This window comes from Artemia sp. Qi Xiang Cuo, chromosome 16, assembly GCF_049724085.1.
Source record: "Artemia sp. Qi Xiang Cuo chromosome 16, ASM4972408v1, whole genome shotgun sequence".
Taxonomy (NCBI): domain Eukaryota; kingdom Metazoa; phylum Arthropoda; class Branchiopoda; order Anostraca; family Artemiidae; genus Artemia; species Artemia sp. Qi Xiang Cuo.
Window position 1 is genome coordinate 52,552,218 of NC_142809.1, and position 17,449 is coordinate 52,569,666.

Sequence of the window (17,449 nt, forward strand, 5' to 3'; positions counted from 1 at the left end):
TTTTAACATAAGTTTTAAAAGTCGTTTCACAACTCTTTTAACTCCATATACTCCCTTATTTTTAGTTTCAATTACTATCTTTTGACAGTATTTTTATTTTTCAACTTTTACTATTTATTAATAAGACCAGTTGAGTTTGAGTAGCTCCTTCTATTCTGATCCAAAGAGTATGGGACTTGTAAGAGCGGAAACTGGCTCTAGGGTCTACAAATAAAGCGTTTGGCGATTCTTGGCATTTTTCAAGCTTCGCAATGGTTTTTCTGTCAGCTACCGAGATTAGACACTTGTTATTGCCCCAATTTAAACAATTATACTAATTAAATTAATTATTCTTACACAAAAAATGACAATTGTCGCCACTCGCTAGATGGCGTTTTTTCAACACTAGTACCAATTAATTATTAGTTAGTTTTTTTACTTAGTTTTTTGAAATAATAATGATAATTTTTACGAAAAGTTGAACTTTTCTTGGAAGTTATCCTAAAAATATCTATCCCCATAGAGAGGATTTTAGCCACGGATGTCTATAACTCCTCAGATCAGACACAAAAGCAGAAGATTTTCAGAATGGGGGGGGGGGACAATGATAAAACTAATTTAATTTCATAATTTGAATTTGACATGCCCGGAATTGATTGGGGGACTCAAGCACTGCCCCTGGGTGCGTCCCTGCTTCGGATGGCTAAGTTTTTCCGGATGATATGCCTGAATAAGGGGGATGAAGGGGATGAGCCTTTTACAGAAGGAAACGAGCCTTTCCCGTTAAGCACTCATCCTAGCAAATTCTCAATGATTAACAAGCGAAATTTTTGCTGAATACGCCATAAATAATCAAACTGGTAGTAAGTAAAAAACGATTGTTTATTACTAAGAAGCTTCAATAAAGTTGGGGACCAGCCTCGCTCCTCCAAAAAAGATAAGCCGTCTTTGACTAGTTTTCTTCATGTCTTTTATTCTCAACATACACAAATTAACCACCAATACTATTCACTTATTCTTAGGTCTTCGGCGAAATTTTCATTTCTATTCAAGTCTTTTATCCTTTTACGTCTTCTTCTGTGTCTTTCCATGTAGAATTAAATATAAGAGAAATCAGATTGAATCTAGATCCCTTAGTTGACGAGAGATTTTGTAACAATGAAAAACAAGATTGCTCAATAGAATGGTGTCAACAGAATATTTTTGAAGAAGGGAAGAAAAAATCAATAAAACGAAAAACAAGCTATGTAACACTTGCCCATTAATATATATATATATATATATATATATATATATATATATATATATATATATGCATTGAACTATGAGAATGGGCAAGTGTTACATAGCTTGTTTTTCGTTTATAAATATATATATATATATATATATATATATATATATATATATATATATATCTATATATCTATATATACATATCTATAATGTTTTAGAGGTAATTACGAAAAAAAAAAAAAAAGAGGGAGAGAGAGAAGAATAAAAGGACTTTCATCCTAATCCAGTAATTGAGATAAATGTGTACTTGAACGAAGTTTTAACCTTACTCATCTATCCAATTACCTAGGACCAAACAGTATAACCGAGCCATCAACCACATCGAAATGTCCAAATCCATTTCATATATATATATACATATATAAATATATAAATATATATATATATATATATATATATATATATATATATATATATATATATATATATATATATATATATATATATATATATATTAAGACCGTATCTAGGGGGATAGGGGATAGGGAGATTTGAAGCCCCTAATGTATTTAATGTGTGGGTTGAAACCGTATTTAATGCACATACTACGTTCTGCAATGGATTTCTTCCCCTCCCCAATGATTTTAGCAACAAACAACTGAAATGCAAGTAAAATCTGCCTGGAGGAGGGAAGTAAGAGAAAGTTCTCTCCCAAAACTGTGACTAGCTGCCATGGCGACGCTTGTGCGCAGAAGGGGGTTTTTATCCTTGTCCATTTCTGTTCAAACTATCACGATTTTTTTCAAAATTAGCCAATATTTTAAAAATACTTTAGTTTGGGTATTGGGGGAGGGATGATTTAATTGGGGGAGGGCTGACCCCTCCCCCATTAAATTCCAGCACATACTGACCCTCATCTTAGTACATCACTTGGTGAAGTACGCTAACTTTAACACAGGTCAGCTTAAACTAAAGAACATCATCTCATTCATAGAAACAGAGCCCCCTCCCCCCCGCGAGAAGCTACTGATAACCCCTAAACTGTCGGTCATATGCATCATTGGAGTAGTTGGGAATAGGAAATTAATAATCTTTAAATTTTCGAACATTAATCCTCTCTCATAATTATCCTTCTCTCCAGTCAACTTTTTCTTGGCTTCAAATATTGTGTTTCTTAGAAAAGTAGACATGCCGTATGGAAGTAATAAATCACTCCAAAAGAAAAAAAGGAGACTTTGTTCCAAAAATTTGAACCGGTTTCAGGACAGTCACGAAGAAAGAATTTAAAAATCAAAAATTGAAATTAGATTTTTTTTAAAATAACTTATAGAGAAATAAAAAGTATTTAAATAATTCTCCACAAGAAATAATCTATAATAAAATAGTATGATAAAAAATATATTAAGAGTGTAATTTATAGAATTACTATTTTTAATTAAAAATATAATTCCAGAAACAGTCATATCAGCGATAGCTATACAGTTTTTCTACAAACCACACCCAAAACATCTAATCATTTAATAATACAATTCCAATTCAAAGACCAACTTCCATAGCTGGACTCCCTCCAGTCCAAATTAGAAGAGCAACCACTCCCCATCAAATAAGGAACCCTTGCCATATTCCTCTCAGAACACGGGCATACCATATTTTGTGAAATGAGTAAAACAGATATGCTTCCTTGAAGTCTAACTGAAAGATGATACAAATAATGGACAAATACATTCTAGGGCCACACTGGCTATATATGACGTATGACAATGACGAACAAAAATATAAATAGCCAAGAAAACGGTATTATCAGCCAGTAGACAGAAAATACGTAAAAATAGGCAAAAATACGAAAAATCTTTCATTTGCCATAATTTCAATAAGATTCGCCAAAATAAGACTCATTTAGACGAGTTCCAAGCATATATTTAAAAACAAATATATAACAATAATAAAATTTAATAGCCGAGAAAACGAGGTTATCAGCCAGTAGACAGAAAATACGTAAAAATGGGCGGAAATACGAAAAATCTTTCACTAACCATAATTTCAATAAGATTCACACAAATAAGACTCATTTAGACGATTTCCAAGAATATGTAGAGAAGGTCCACCAGAATTCAGCACGAATTGTATGACCTGAGCAATACAATTACAAATGACAGGGAAGATTCCCTATCATTATCTACTAAGTAAGTTCAAGCTCACCACGTTGGCCGAGAAAGGGAATCTCCTGTACCTTCATTTCGGTACCAAGACCCTGTCTGTTCACCGATTACATTCCGTCATCCCCGAACCCTACCTTCCCGCCCGCAATAGACCGTCCTCTATAAAATCCCCATAAGTCCCCAAACTGACTCCTATCCCCACTAAACATAAAAGATATCGGAAGAGTTTGTACCGAGTTTTGTTGAGTTGTAAATAGCCAGGAAAACTAGTCATTAATTTTATTGTTATCGATTTATTTTTTCTTTTTGACTTTTTAACTAAGTTTTGACTCATCATATTTTGTATGTATTTTGTACAATGGATTATGTTTGAAGTGAAGGTCAAATTCTATAGATATATATATATATATATATATATATATATATATATATATATATATATATATATATATATATATATATATATATATATATATATATATATATATATATATATATATATATATATATATATATATATATATATATACAAGTGCTATTTGTGATGTAAAATCCAAATTCGGCAACCATGCTGAGAAAGAAAATTTTAAATTAAATCCTATTCTATTCTAAATGACAGTGATACAAATAATTAATCAGGATCAGATTCATTAGAATATACAGAGAAGATTCCCCAGAATTCAGCTTGAATGACATGACTTGAATCACACTTTGCATCACAATTGCGATTCATCATTGTGTTTTGTGTTCACCATTGCGATTCACCATTGGTATTTGTGTCAGCGACACAAATACCAATGTTAGGGATAAAAGGATTCACCAGGATCAGATTTATTATAATATACAGAAAAGGTTCACCAGAATTCAGCCTGAATAGTATGACTTGAGTCACACTTTGTATCACAAAAATGATACAAAATGTCAGCAATAAAAATGAGTGATAGAGATGCAAATGATTAGTATGAAAATAATACCGAAGAATAGAGTTCAAGATTTGTTTATTCAATAACAGCAACAAATATGAACAAGAAAAATTTCAACTTCATATTCAACAGCAAAATTATAGCAACAGCCGGGAGGGAAAGAGAAAGAGGATGAAAAAAACACACAATAAAATGAAAAATACACACTAAAATAAAAACGAAAAAAAGAATATCAAACTGTCACCTACCACCAGGGTTGCCACCCCTAGTGATTTATCACTATTACTAATGATTTTTATATTGCCAAAAAAATCACTAAATCAGCACATAAATCCCTCGATTATTGAAGAAAATCACCAAAAAAAACCAAAACCTAGTGGGTTTTTTCACTCACCACCTCTGCTTACCACCTATTGCCATGAGCAAAGCATGGAATACAACAACAGCAGAAATACAACAACAACATACAACAACGATGCACGAGCATTCTCAGAAGAAAGATCCACTATCGAACAAATCTTTACCATGCGCCAGTTAATTGAGAAGACGAAGGAATTCAGGAGGAAAGCATATGAAGCCTTTGTGGACTTCAAGGCTGCGTTTGACTCAGTGGATCGTAACTCGCTCTGTCTCATACTTCGATCAAATGGTCTACCAGGAAAATATTGCAAGTTCTTTGAAAAGCCTTACGAAGAGACCGTGAGTTGAGTCCAAGTCAATGGCAAACGGAGCACGACATTCGGCATCAAAACCGGTGTACGACAAGAGTGTGCCACCGCCCCGGAACTGTTCAATTGCGTGATAGACCATGTCATGACACAAACAACAAATCGCCCGCCCTTTGGTCTGCAGTTTGGAAATCGCGTTCTGATGGACGCTGACTTCGCAGATGATCTTGTTCTCGTTGCTGACTTGATTGCCCGGTTGACTGACGCTCTGGAAGTCCTACAGGAAGAGGCAGCAAAAGTTGGGCTGAAAATACATTGGCTTAAGACGAAGATAATGGCAATTGAGCCCCCAAGCCCAGTCTCGCCCCCTAAGAGCATAACTGTTTGCGAAGCTCCTGTTGAAGTCGTGAAAGACCTAATTTATCTAGACCCTGTGCTGTCTAATGTGAGTTCAGAAATGGAAAAGGCGTGTGGCTGAATTACAAAAGCCTCGTCTATCGTTGGAAGGCTCCACAGTCTCTGGAGAATGCCGCATATATATAGGTACACGAAGGTATGAATTTATAATGCATTCGTAATTTCGGTCCTCCTCTATTCAGCGGAAACCTGGCCTCTCAAATCAACAATCCTCGGCATGATAGACGTCTGCCAGACGAAACAGCTCTATCGAATTGATGGACTTTGGTAGGACGATTTTTTAAGCAACGCAAGGTTGCTCGCACTCACCTCCAAAGTACCATTCTCCGTCCAAATAGCGCGTCGTACTCTCAGATGGTTCGGGCACCTCCTGAGTATGCCGAAGACAACCCCAGACCGAATAGTCTACGATTATGACGATAAAGCTCATGGCTGGTCTCGCCCGAGGGGCAGACCTCAAACAAGCTGGAAGGATAGCCTCAATAAATTCCTTGAGATGGCTAACATTGCTGTCGACGAGGCCCTATTAATAACAGCAGACTGGTCATCCTGGAGGAGCAGAGTTGCGACGCTCTCTACGCCGCCCCCAACGCGGTAGGAGCCTTAAGTAAAAGTTAAGTCAAGATCAGCGACTCACGGATAGATTAACTCAGCACTCTAGTTCAATTAATAATACACTTAAAAAGCCAAAAAAAAAAACAGAAAATTTTGACTCTGCCCTTGCAGAGTACATTTTTGAAAAACCAGACCATACTATTTTGTTTAATCAAGCTAGCCTAATTTCGCATGACAAAGGTATTGTCCAGCACAACAGAGAAGCTGTTGAAATTTATAAATACCAACATTTAGGTCTAGCTTTAAACAGAGATTCCGGTGATTTGAGAATAAACGAGCCATATTTCGGTTTTCTCAAAAGAGAAGCCGATACTTTAGTAATCCCTGAAATAAACCTTAAACCACTTTCCCAATCATATAATCAATCACGTAAACAACCCCTTAGGTCTCAAAGGGTGTCTGGAAGAAATGTAATACTTAAAATCTAAAATCAGATGACATAGTTCTCCAACTTATTTAATTGCTGGTTCGTTTTGTTTTTGAGTGAATGAAGTTTTTTCTTTTCTTTTATGTCTCAGTTGTTCACTAGTATCCGTCGATGGCAGTTCATAATTTTTTGGATTTTGTGCAAATCACGGATATTGGCAAATAACTCGCTTTTATGGTTGTTAGGTATCTGGTTTTAATTCTTTTGATATTTGGCTTGTATTGAGTTTTATTCATCTTTTAAGTTTTTGGTTTTTTCTTTGGTTTTTTGGTTCTTTTCAAATTGACTTTCCGCGTTTGTTTTTTGTTGTTTTTTTCTTTGGCACTTTCCTTGGATACAATATTTCGTTTTGCGCTAAAGAAAAGAGGCGTTTGTCCTCACGAAATATTCGCTTTGTTGTGTTTTTTTCAGTATTTTCATTTGGCCTTTAAAAACCCCATTTTTGCTCGTTTTTCTTTCTTTATGTAATTTTATTGTATTAATGTATTTAATCTATTAAAAATGCCCATTCCGATTCCTTCCAATAATAATATACAAAAATTATTTCCAAATAATGTAATGATCACACGCATAGATTTTCCTATTAGGTAAAACTCTTTTGTGCTATTTTTGAACCAGGGCACCGATAGCGAGGATTCGAAGCAAGACACTCAAACAAGGTGTTTAAAAAAGGGTGTAATTTACATTAAAGGTTTAATTAACGATTACTGAGGGGGGCTCAGCACCAATTTGAGGTATCTGACGAACAAGACAATTTTTGAAAAGCGATATGAACCATTTCTTTCGGACAAGGGAATATTTACTTACATGAAGCTTTTTGTCCATTTGTAAAGCGAGAGACGTCGGAGTCCGACGGGATACCCATACCCAGTTGAGTGCTCAGCTCGATAATTTTTCGATGACAAAGGCGAGCGTTGAATGAAAAACTCAGCTTTCCACGAAGAATCCTGAGCTTCGTGTTGTTACCGAACAAATCTTGAAGGTTCTCATTGTCTCGAACAACCAAAGCATTTCCATTCCTATAAGCATATTAAAACTTATGTTTAATATGTTTTTGAACATTTTTGTTTTGTTTTTGTTTTTGAACAAAAACTTAAAAACTTTTCCTTAAAGTGGCGTTCACAAGCGTGTCTAGCTAGAATCCAATGTCTAGACACGTGTCTAGGTAGAATTCAATGTCTAAGCAACGACCGTTCACAAGTAAAATTCGGTGCTTAGCTAAAACTACAAATTTAGTTTCAAATTGTCATTTCTAGCCAATCAAGAGAGCTTATGCGGGCAAAACTTTTAAAATTGTAATCTCTATTTTTACAATTGCCTTAGTGTGCTTCACTATTATGTCTGGTGTTGCATATTTGCCTAAAATGAAAAAAACAATTAATGAGAAAACAAAAATTAAATTTCACTTTAAAAATGTAAACATAAATGATGAAAATAGTGGAACTTGACACATTCTGATTGGCTTTAATCGAGAATCCTAGACATTGACTTCTAGAGGCTAGAACTCGATGTCTAACCAAGCGCCTTGTCTAGAGTGTCTAGTTAAGCGCCGAACTTTACTTGTGAACGGTCGTTACCTAGACATTGAATTCTGGCTAGACACGTGTCTAGACATGGGATTCTAGCTAGACACGCTTGTGAACACCGCTTAACGTTATAGCTTGGCCCCTCAGCCATGAAACAAAACAATGAGAACATGTTAAAATTACCTAAAAAAGTATTGCAAGAAATAAAAACTTGATTTTTTTTTTTAAACTAAGTCTGAGGATCTGATCCCTGAAGCAGATGAAAAAAAAGAAAAAAAAGAATCCTTTATTCTCTTACTTGGCCTGTCGGATGAAAGGCATGAATTAAACGTAGCGTATACTCTTTTGTAAGGGTCAGAAAAGACTTTTAGCCGTTCCCCTCCCCCCCCCAACAAAAAATTCCAGACCACCTTCCCTGTCCCCCAAAAAAACTTTTTCTGAATATTTTAGCGTGGTCCCCCAGCTGTGAGGCAAAACCGGGTGGACTTATCAAAAACCACCCACAAAATGTTTCATAATTTTTTTTCAGCCTAATAAATATGTAATAAGATATATATATATATATATATATATATATATATATATATATATATATATATATATATATATATATATATATATATATATATATATATATATATATATATATATATATATATATATATATATATATATATATATATATATATATATATATATATATACTCGTTTTCCTCCGGAATCCGCTTGATTTGATTGAAAACACGCGAGGAAGAAAACTAGAAAATTTTACTAGAAAATGTATTGGAATATAATTAAAGAACCAGTTTTTGTAAAAGGAATATTTTTTGCTTCTCTTCTTCCTATAGTTCAGAAACTTTATCCCGACGAAGAGTGACCGAACAAGTGGCCATACCTGGACAAAAAATACTCTTAGTGGAAAAATGATTGAGCTATGGGCCCAAAAATCTAGCTCAATGGCCATGGCGATTAATCTTCCGGCCCAAAAATTTCGCTTGACAATGCTTCTGATTGATCTTTGGGCAAAAAACTTTTTTTCCGAGACCCTAGAGACTGATCTTTTGGTCTTGCTCAGTGGCGGTTCTAGGCCTGGCCAGGAGGGCAGCAACCCCCCCCCCCATTTTTCTGACATTAAATTCTTTTTATTTTTCATTTTTACACTCCTGCGGTATAACTGCCCCCCCCCCCCCAAGATTATGAGGCCTAAAACTTGACCCCCCCCCAGATTATGAGGCCTAAAACCACTACTATTGGGTCCAACAAAAGTCATTGAGTACCCTGATAATTGATCCTTGTGTTCAATATTTCTCTTAGTGGCTCTGGTGATACACCTTTTAAAGTAAATGATACTTACTCAAGGTTTTCACCGCCAATTTCCTTCAAGTTCTTTAGAAAATCTAAATCAATGAGGGGATAAGAGCGTACAATCTTAACATAATCTCGTACAACTTCAATATGCTTTAGGTTTGCTTCCAAGTCTGCCACGAAGTTGTCTGAAACAAATAAATTTTATGTTATACTAAAATTTTAAATATCGAACAGAATTTTTTCCAGATTTCAAATCTGACGCTGAATAATTGAAATTCCTATATTTTAAAATACATTTACAAATAAGGGAGGGCCTAATCTCCCCCCCCCCCCAAATACAACCAGAAGTAACCAGAAAAAATGAGAACTTGCAAATGAACAAAAAAAATCATTATATGCAAGGCAATATCCAGGGGGGTCAGGGGGTTTGAACCCCCCCCCCCCCCCAGAATATGTGTTCGACTCGTAAAAACGTAACAGAGGGGAGTACAAACAAATTTTTGATGCAGTTTTATTTTATTTTTATAAAAAAAAAAAAATGCTTTTGTACCCCCCCCCCCAAAAAAAAATCCTGGATGCGACCCTGATTATTTGCCTAAAAATGATTACTTTTTTTAGTATCATTATCTTTAATGTATATGTGTATTTCTGTTGACGAGGGATGATTCTTAATTTGGAGGGCCCCCAATTAAAACAAGAAACGGAGGGACTTGTACTCAAAATAGAAAAATCTTGAAAGCAGGAAATGATCCCAAGGGTCCCTGTATTGCAGACATGTGACACGGGTGCCAATAATTGAACAAATTGAAAAATTTACTTTAAAAAAAAAGAGTGAAAAACAGAAAAAACAAGAACTGAGGGTGTCAGAAAATTCTTGGGGGTCCCGCCCCCGCCCACTGGATCCACCACTGATCATGAATCTAGTAGTTCATATGATTTTCAAATTAATCCTAATAATCTAGTTTTTTGAATCTAAATATTGAGACAGTACAGTAAAACAATGATTTTCCCTACTAAGTTTTTTTTTCCAAGTCACCAACAATAATGGGGAGGAGTCCCTCTTCCCTCCATACTTGACGCCTGTGACTTCTGTTCCCGTATCTAATATATAAACAGAATAATTACCAAACATTTTAGAAAGAATGGTCAAGAAAATTCCCAGTGCCTCTCTTGCGGCTATGTGTGACAATTCAATTCTTAGAAAAATCGGCTATAATTGATAACCCAATTCTTAGAAAAAAGAAGTAAACATCTGTTATCACATCCACCGTTTACCTGGACTAAATTATAAAAATATTTTAGAAAGTTCCTAGACAAAAAGAAAATTCTTTAAGTACGCAATTCTTAGTATTCTTTTTGGCTGCATCTGATAACTTATTTCAAAAAATAGTTTTAGAAAGTTCCTACAAAATTAAAACTGAAATAATAGAAAGCTGCTAGACACAAAGACAGTTTTAAGTATGCATTTCTAGTACTATTTTTGGCTAGATCTGGTAACTTAATTTAGAAAATAGCTTTAGGAAGTATTTTATAAAGTTCCTAGACAAAAAAAGTGCTTTAGGAAGTAAGTTACTAGACAAAAAGAAAATTCTTTAAGTACGCAATTCTTAGTATTCTTTTTGGCTGCATCTGATAACTTATTTCAAAAAATAGTTTTAGAAAGTTCCTACAAAATTAAAAAAGAAATAATAGAAAGCTGCTAGCGACAAGACAAAAGTTTTAAGTATGTGTTTTTAGTACTATTTTTGGCTGCATCTGGTAACTTATTTCAAAAAACAGTTTTAGAAAATATTTTAGAAAGTCACTAGACAAAATTAAAAAAAAATATATTTTAGGAAATTCCTAGACAAACACAAAAATTCTTAAATATTTGTTTCTTAGTATTATCTTTGGCTGCATATGACAACTTATTTCAGAAAATAGTTCTAAAGTGTTTTAGAAAGCTCCTAGACAAATAGCAAAAATTCGTTAACGAAATGAATTTTTTGAAAGTTTCTAGACAAAAAAAAAAATTATTAAGTAGTCCTACACATTTCTTAGTAGTCGTATTATTTTTGGCTGAGGGGGGTTGCTCTTGCTTAGCACTTCACTCTTTACGCTAAAGTTTGAATTATGTACAAGTTCTTTAAGAATGACTTCTGAAACGGTATTCTCGTTTAATAATAAAAACAATAATCTTTTTTAAAAGTCTAAAAACCTTTAACGTCAAGCGCAAGGTTTTGAGCCAGAGCAACCCCCCTCATATACGTAATGATTTCTATTCGTTTTAAGTTTTAGTGTTCCACCTTACTTTCAATTGAAGAACTTTTTTATATTTAATTGCATTAAATGAGCATCCCGTCTTAGGTACTTTCAACACTTGCCGAAGACACTGCATAGTCTCAAGAAGTTAAGTTACGGAAGACCCTGAGCATTTTAGTTTCAATTTATAATTTATTTCATAAACACATAAGCGTTTTTAAAGCATCGGGTTCCAGAACCAAGAAACGCCAAGATAACTTTTAGACTAAGCTAGTTAGAGATGGGGTAAATCATTGCTTTTCGGGGCACTAATTTCCTTATTAGTAAATCAAACTGGTATCATTTTTGTCCATGAACCACTGGCGCTAATTCATGAAATGTTGCGAGGGGAGGGCAAAATACATTTTCAAACCGGGGGGGCGGGGGGCAATTTTGTCCAATGAAAACAACTGTATAAAATTCCATAAAAATACCTAAAAAGAAAATGTTCGAGTTCTAGAGGGATGAATCTGCCCCCTCCAAAATTGACGATATTGCCATGCCCATCTCTAAAGAAACACTAGAAAATTCTGAAAACCATGTTAAAACGTTTTAAATACTTCTCTCCTCCTATTCGTTGTTTTGCTGTACTTTACCCCCTCCCCCATACTAGATACATATATAACATTATTTATACATTATATTTTACAGTAACGTTACCCTTTTCTTCGACACGCCGCTCGCCGTTACCGTTAAATTAATCAGCCGTTACTGTTACCGATCCGCGCTCGCCGTTACCGTTAAATTAATACTAAAAAAAAAAAAAAACAATTAACATAAGAATTATTTTTTGTTGTTGTTGTTGACCTTATGTCAGCTCTTTACAAGTTGGTCAACATAAAACCGAATACTCCAACCAACAGGTTCAGCTTCATTCAAAATTCAGCTTTTGTTCAGTTCTTACTGGAAATATCCACAGAGATTTGAGTTACAAGATTATTACTACTAATAATAATAACAACTGACCACAGCACCAAGCTGCCTGAGGCAGCACAGCTACACACGCTCCTCCTCCATCCCAATCTATTCAGAGCCTCCCTCTTTACACCCTCCCAGAAAGTTCCCATTTCCCTTAAATCTTTCCGTACAACATCCTCCCTCTGCAACCAAGAACATGCTGCTGTCCGTTTAGCCTGCTTTTCTTCGGACATCCCCCATCCTTCATCTGCAGAACGTGCCCTAGCCATCTCAACCTTTCTCTCATTATAGCCCTAGAAAGCGGGATTGAACCACACTTTTCGTATAGCCTACTGTTAAAATAACGTCCGTCAGTCGGGTACCAAAAACAATCCGTCGGTAATTTCTCAGGAAAACATCTAGCAAATCTTCCTCCGTTTCTCGGAGCGCCCATGCTTCAGAACCATATTTGACCACTGTCATCACTTATTTTATTTGTAGCTACATATTTCTTAAAAATAGTAAACTAAACCTGCTTACATTTTTTATATAACATCGATTGGTAAGGCGTTTTAGAAATTTATAAATATAAATTTCAAATAATTGAAAAAAAAAAAAAAAAATCAAACAAAAGTTTTAAACATATGTGGATATAATTTACAAACCATTTAAAATAAACGTTTTTATGAAATATTTTTTCCGGTATTTAACGAGTCATTTTATAAAGTTTACAATATAAATATTCCCAACTTTTATTGAATATAACTATCTTTTCTTAGAATTCATTTCTTACGGCATATCTGCTTCGGTTTTTCACAAAAAACGGGCTTTTTTGAAAGTTCTAACTAGAAAGTTCCCAGAGCTTCAAAAAATCCTAAGCAACTTCTATAGGCTATTTATACTTGGCGAGGCGCTTCTTGGTAAACCACACCACAAATGCATTCACATTTCTAAACAAAATAAAACGATAGTCAGACCTCTTTGAACGTTCACAATAGGCAGTTGCCGTAACTTGCATAAATCTCATTTATACCAACCTTTTATTACTCATACCTCACCCCTTGAAGAGAGAGAAAAAAAAGACAAATTGTACATCTGTTTCGAGATTTCAGGCAAATATATCGAAAGCTCTCCATTTTAGCAAGCTCTCACTAGAGCAGTCCCAGATATTCAAAAAATCTTCAATATTTAGAAAGTTCTCACTTCACAGTTCCCAGAAATTCAAAAAAACTTCAGCAACTTTTGTAGACACAGCCCATGGAAAATAATACGTCTGTTTCCACATTTCCAAAACAAATAAAACAGAAATCAGACCTTTCCGAAAGTCCATAACAGACAGTTCTGTATATTTCAAATATACCTAACTTTTATCAGCGATACCTCACTCCCTGAAGAGACAGAAAAAAAGAAAAACAATTGCACATTATATTCGGCCTTTTAGAAATAAAAGAAAAAAATATCCGACATTTTTAGAAAATTCTCACTTTGCAGTTTCCAGAAATTCAAAAAATCTTTAGCAACTTTTATAAACACATTCCATGGAAAATAATACCCCACGTCTGTTTCCACATTCCCAAAACAAATAAAACAAAAGTCACATGATTTAGAAAGTCCAAAATAAACGCTTAGAACTATTTCAAATAATACCGAACTACTATTAGCGGTACTTCACTCCTTGAAGAAATAGAAAAAAAAATACACATTAGTTTTGGTCTTCTAGAAATAAAAGAAACAAATATCAGACATTTTTGAAAGTTCTCACAAAATAAGCCAGATAACTTTTCGAAAGTTCACAATAGACAGTTCTAGCAACTTGAAAATATTTCAAACATACGAAACTTTCATTAGTGATACCTCACTCCTTCGAGAAACAAAAACAAAAAAAAAAACAATTGCCCATGTGTTTTGGCATTTTAGAAATAAAAGAAACGAATATTAGACATTTTAGAAAGTTCTTTCTTCACCATTCTCAGAGATTCAAAAAATATTTAGCAAGTTTAAGAGACTTAATGACACACTTATTGAAAATATTACCCCACACGTTTCCTCATTTCAAAACAAAATGAAACAACAGTCAAACATTATTGAAAGTTCCCAATAGACATTTCCAGTAACTTAAATAATTCTCAAATATGCCCAGCTTAGTAATACCTCAACCCATGAAAAGAGAAAAAACTTTTGCATATCTTTTTGGGTATTTCAGAAATAAATAAAATAACTACCAGACATTTCAGAAAGTTCTCACGAGACAACTCTCGGAGATTCAAAAATTTATAACTACGTTTATAGACTGTTTATTCGACGACACACTTTTTTGGAAAATACTACCCCATATCTGTTAGCACATTTCAAAACAAAATGAAAAAATAGTCAGACATGTTCGAAAGTTCCCAATAGACAGTTCCAGTAGCTTAAATAAATCTCAAATATACCGAACTTTTATTATTGATACCCCACTACTCGCAGAGAGTATAACAAAAGAACTACTACACATCTGTTTCAGCATTTCACAAAACTGAAACACTTCAGACATTCATTCACTTGTAACATCTTCCCCAAACAAAGATTTAGCCAATATTTCGTCAAGGAAGGGGCTCTTTTCAATTCTTAAAAAAAAAAGAAAAAAAAAGAAAAAAAAAAAAAAGAAAAAAAAAAGACAACTACCTACAGCAAGGATACACTACTGCTCTTGGTATTTTAGGTTTTAAACGTAAAAAACGGTTGAAACTCATTTTAAAGACTTGAAGGAAATTATTTTTAAACGACATCTAACCACGTAAAGAAGCTTTTCTGGTTTCTGATTTCTTTAGAAGACTCACAACCTTTTCTTTAAGTTTCCTTAGGAAGGTTATTTAAATAGAGTGTGTTTTATGAAATATGTATTTTGAGTCAATCATCACGAGGTTCCAGACCTTTTCTTGCTACGACATACTTTTAATGCATTGTTTTATCATTTTCTGTTTCTCTTCTTCCTGAGTGTTCTTATTATTATCATATTTATCTATTGTTCATTGTTATTGTTATATTGTATAATATAACTTTATGTAATAATAGATGGCTAGGGCAGGTTCTGCGGATGAAGGTTTCAGATTGTCAAAGATGGTCCTTTTCAGTCAACCGTCTAGGGTAAAAGGAAAAGCCGGTCGTCCTCGGTTGGGGTGGGAGGATGTTGTAAGGAAAGGTTTAAGGGAATTGAGAACTTCCTGGGAGGGTGTAGAGAGGGAGGCTTTGAATAGGTTGGGATAGAGGAGGAGCGTGAGTAGCTTTGTTGGTTTCAGGCGGCTTGGTGCTGCGGTGAGTTTTTAGAAGTAGTAGTGGCAGTAGCATAATATAAAACAATGTATAATTCATTTTTATGTTGTTATCGTTAATTGAATTGATTATTATAAATTTGTACTTATATTTATTAAAACTTTATCCCAAAAATGAGTTAAGACTTTAGGCTGTTTCGAAAACTTCATTACCAATATATTGTTAAGACAGACTACTTGAAGCAAACGTCTTTGAAATATGCATATTTTTCCTGACGCCAAGATAAGAGATCATGTCATCAGTTATCACTATCCGCTGGTCATACCTATCTCTATCTCTGTCAGGTAATCCCTTTCTATCTTTGCTTACATAAGGAGGGGGAGATTTCATCCCTAGGATTTGCCCCAGAAAATCCTTACTCAAACAAAAATTGAAGAAAAGTCTAGCCAAGGAGATATGCATCTTATTCTGTTTTTTCTTAGAAAATGTTATTTCTGTTAGAAAATGTTTTCAAGGTTTAATCACACCACCAATAGGAACAATCACGCCCCGTTCCATGGGATCGTGTCGAACAAGTAATGTTGTTTGAAATGTTTGACCAATCTAAAGCACCAATGATAGTAAAAATTAAATCTGAATGTCTTATCAGGCGAACTGGAAACTTAAACAACCTTGTTTATCTTTAGAAGGTATAGCTTTACTTTGATCGTTTCGTTGTCTTTGGGATTAATTTTTATTGTTTGAATTTATACGGACCAAAAGAGTTGTCAAATTTAACCCAGTAGTTTCGTTTATTTTTTTTCACGGTATAGAGTGGCAACACTGGCAAAACAGTGGTATTTTCCTAGGCAGTTCATTCTCCTTAAACACTCAGAAGGTAAATCTTAGAAAAACGTAGTTTTCAGGTTTGAATAGACTTAAAATGGTTTTAGGGGGAAAAAGTGCTTTAATTTTAACGCCCTTTGTAGTTCAGTAGTTAAACTACGGTCAGAATTCTATCTGGGAAGCCAATGTTTTTACAGAGGCGAGGGTGGTACAAATTGAAAAAAAAAAAAAAATTCCAAATATCTTTTCGAAGAGCCTCCTACTATCTTACGCATAAAATAGTTTACTATTGGGGGTTATAACGCCCCTCCTAGACCAGGTCACTCCCTGGTTTAGACCAGGGCACTTTGTATCAAAGGATTTGTCTTAAGAACTTATAACAGGGCACACTCGATTGAAAACAAAAATAGCTAATGCCCTTTTTAATAGTCGAAAACGATTTGAGGGCAACTAGTTAAACTACGGTCAGAATTCTATTTGGGAAGCCAATGTTTTTACAGAGACGGGAGTGGTACAAATTGAAAAAAAATCTTACGCATAACATAGTTTACCATTGGGGGTTATAACACCCCTCCTAGACCAGGGCACTTTGTATCAAAGGATTTGTCTTAAGAACTTATAAAAGGGCACACTCGATTGAAAACAAAAATAGCTAATGCCCTTTTTAATAGTCGAAAACGATTTGAGGGCAACTAGTTAAACTACGGTCAGAATTCTATCTGGGAAGCCAATGTTTTTACAGAGGAGAGGGTGGTACAAATTGAAAAAAATAAAAAAATTCCAAATATCTTTTCGAAGAGCCTCCTACTATCTTACGCATAATATAGTTTACGATTGGGGGTTATAACGCCCCTCCTATACCAGGTCACTCCCTGGGTTATACCATGACACTTCGTATCGAAGTATTTGTCTGAAGAACTTCTACCCGTGCTCACTCGAT

The 17,449-nt window shown here is 34.5% G+C and overlaps 1 protein-coding gene across 1 annotated transcript in view; it reads right to left on the minus strand.

Annotated features, from left to right (window-relative positions):
- Positions 1–17,449, minus strand: part of LOC148943083 (insulin-like peptide receptor) — a 208,940-nt gene that overhangs the window by 58,550 nt on the left and 132,941 nt on the right. Inside the window, exons 9-10 of the mRNA XM_089102431.1 lie at positions 9,302–9,440; positions 7,229–7,440 (exon numbers count right to left, since the gene is read on the minus strand). Of these exons, the coding sequence (XP_088958557.1) occupies positions 7,229–7,440; positions 9,302–9,440 (351 nt within the window). The remainder of the gene's footprint in view (positions 1–7,228; positions 7,441–9,301; positions 9,441–17,449) is intronic.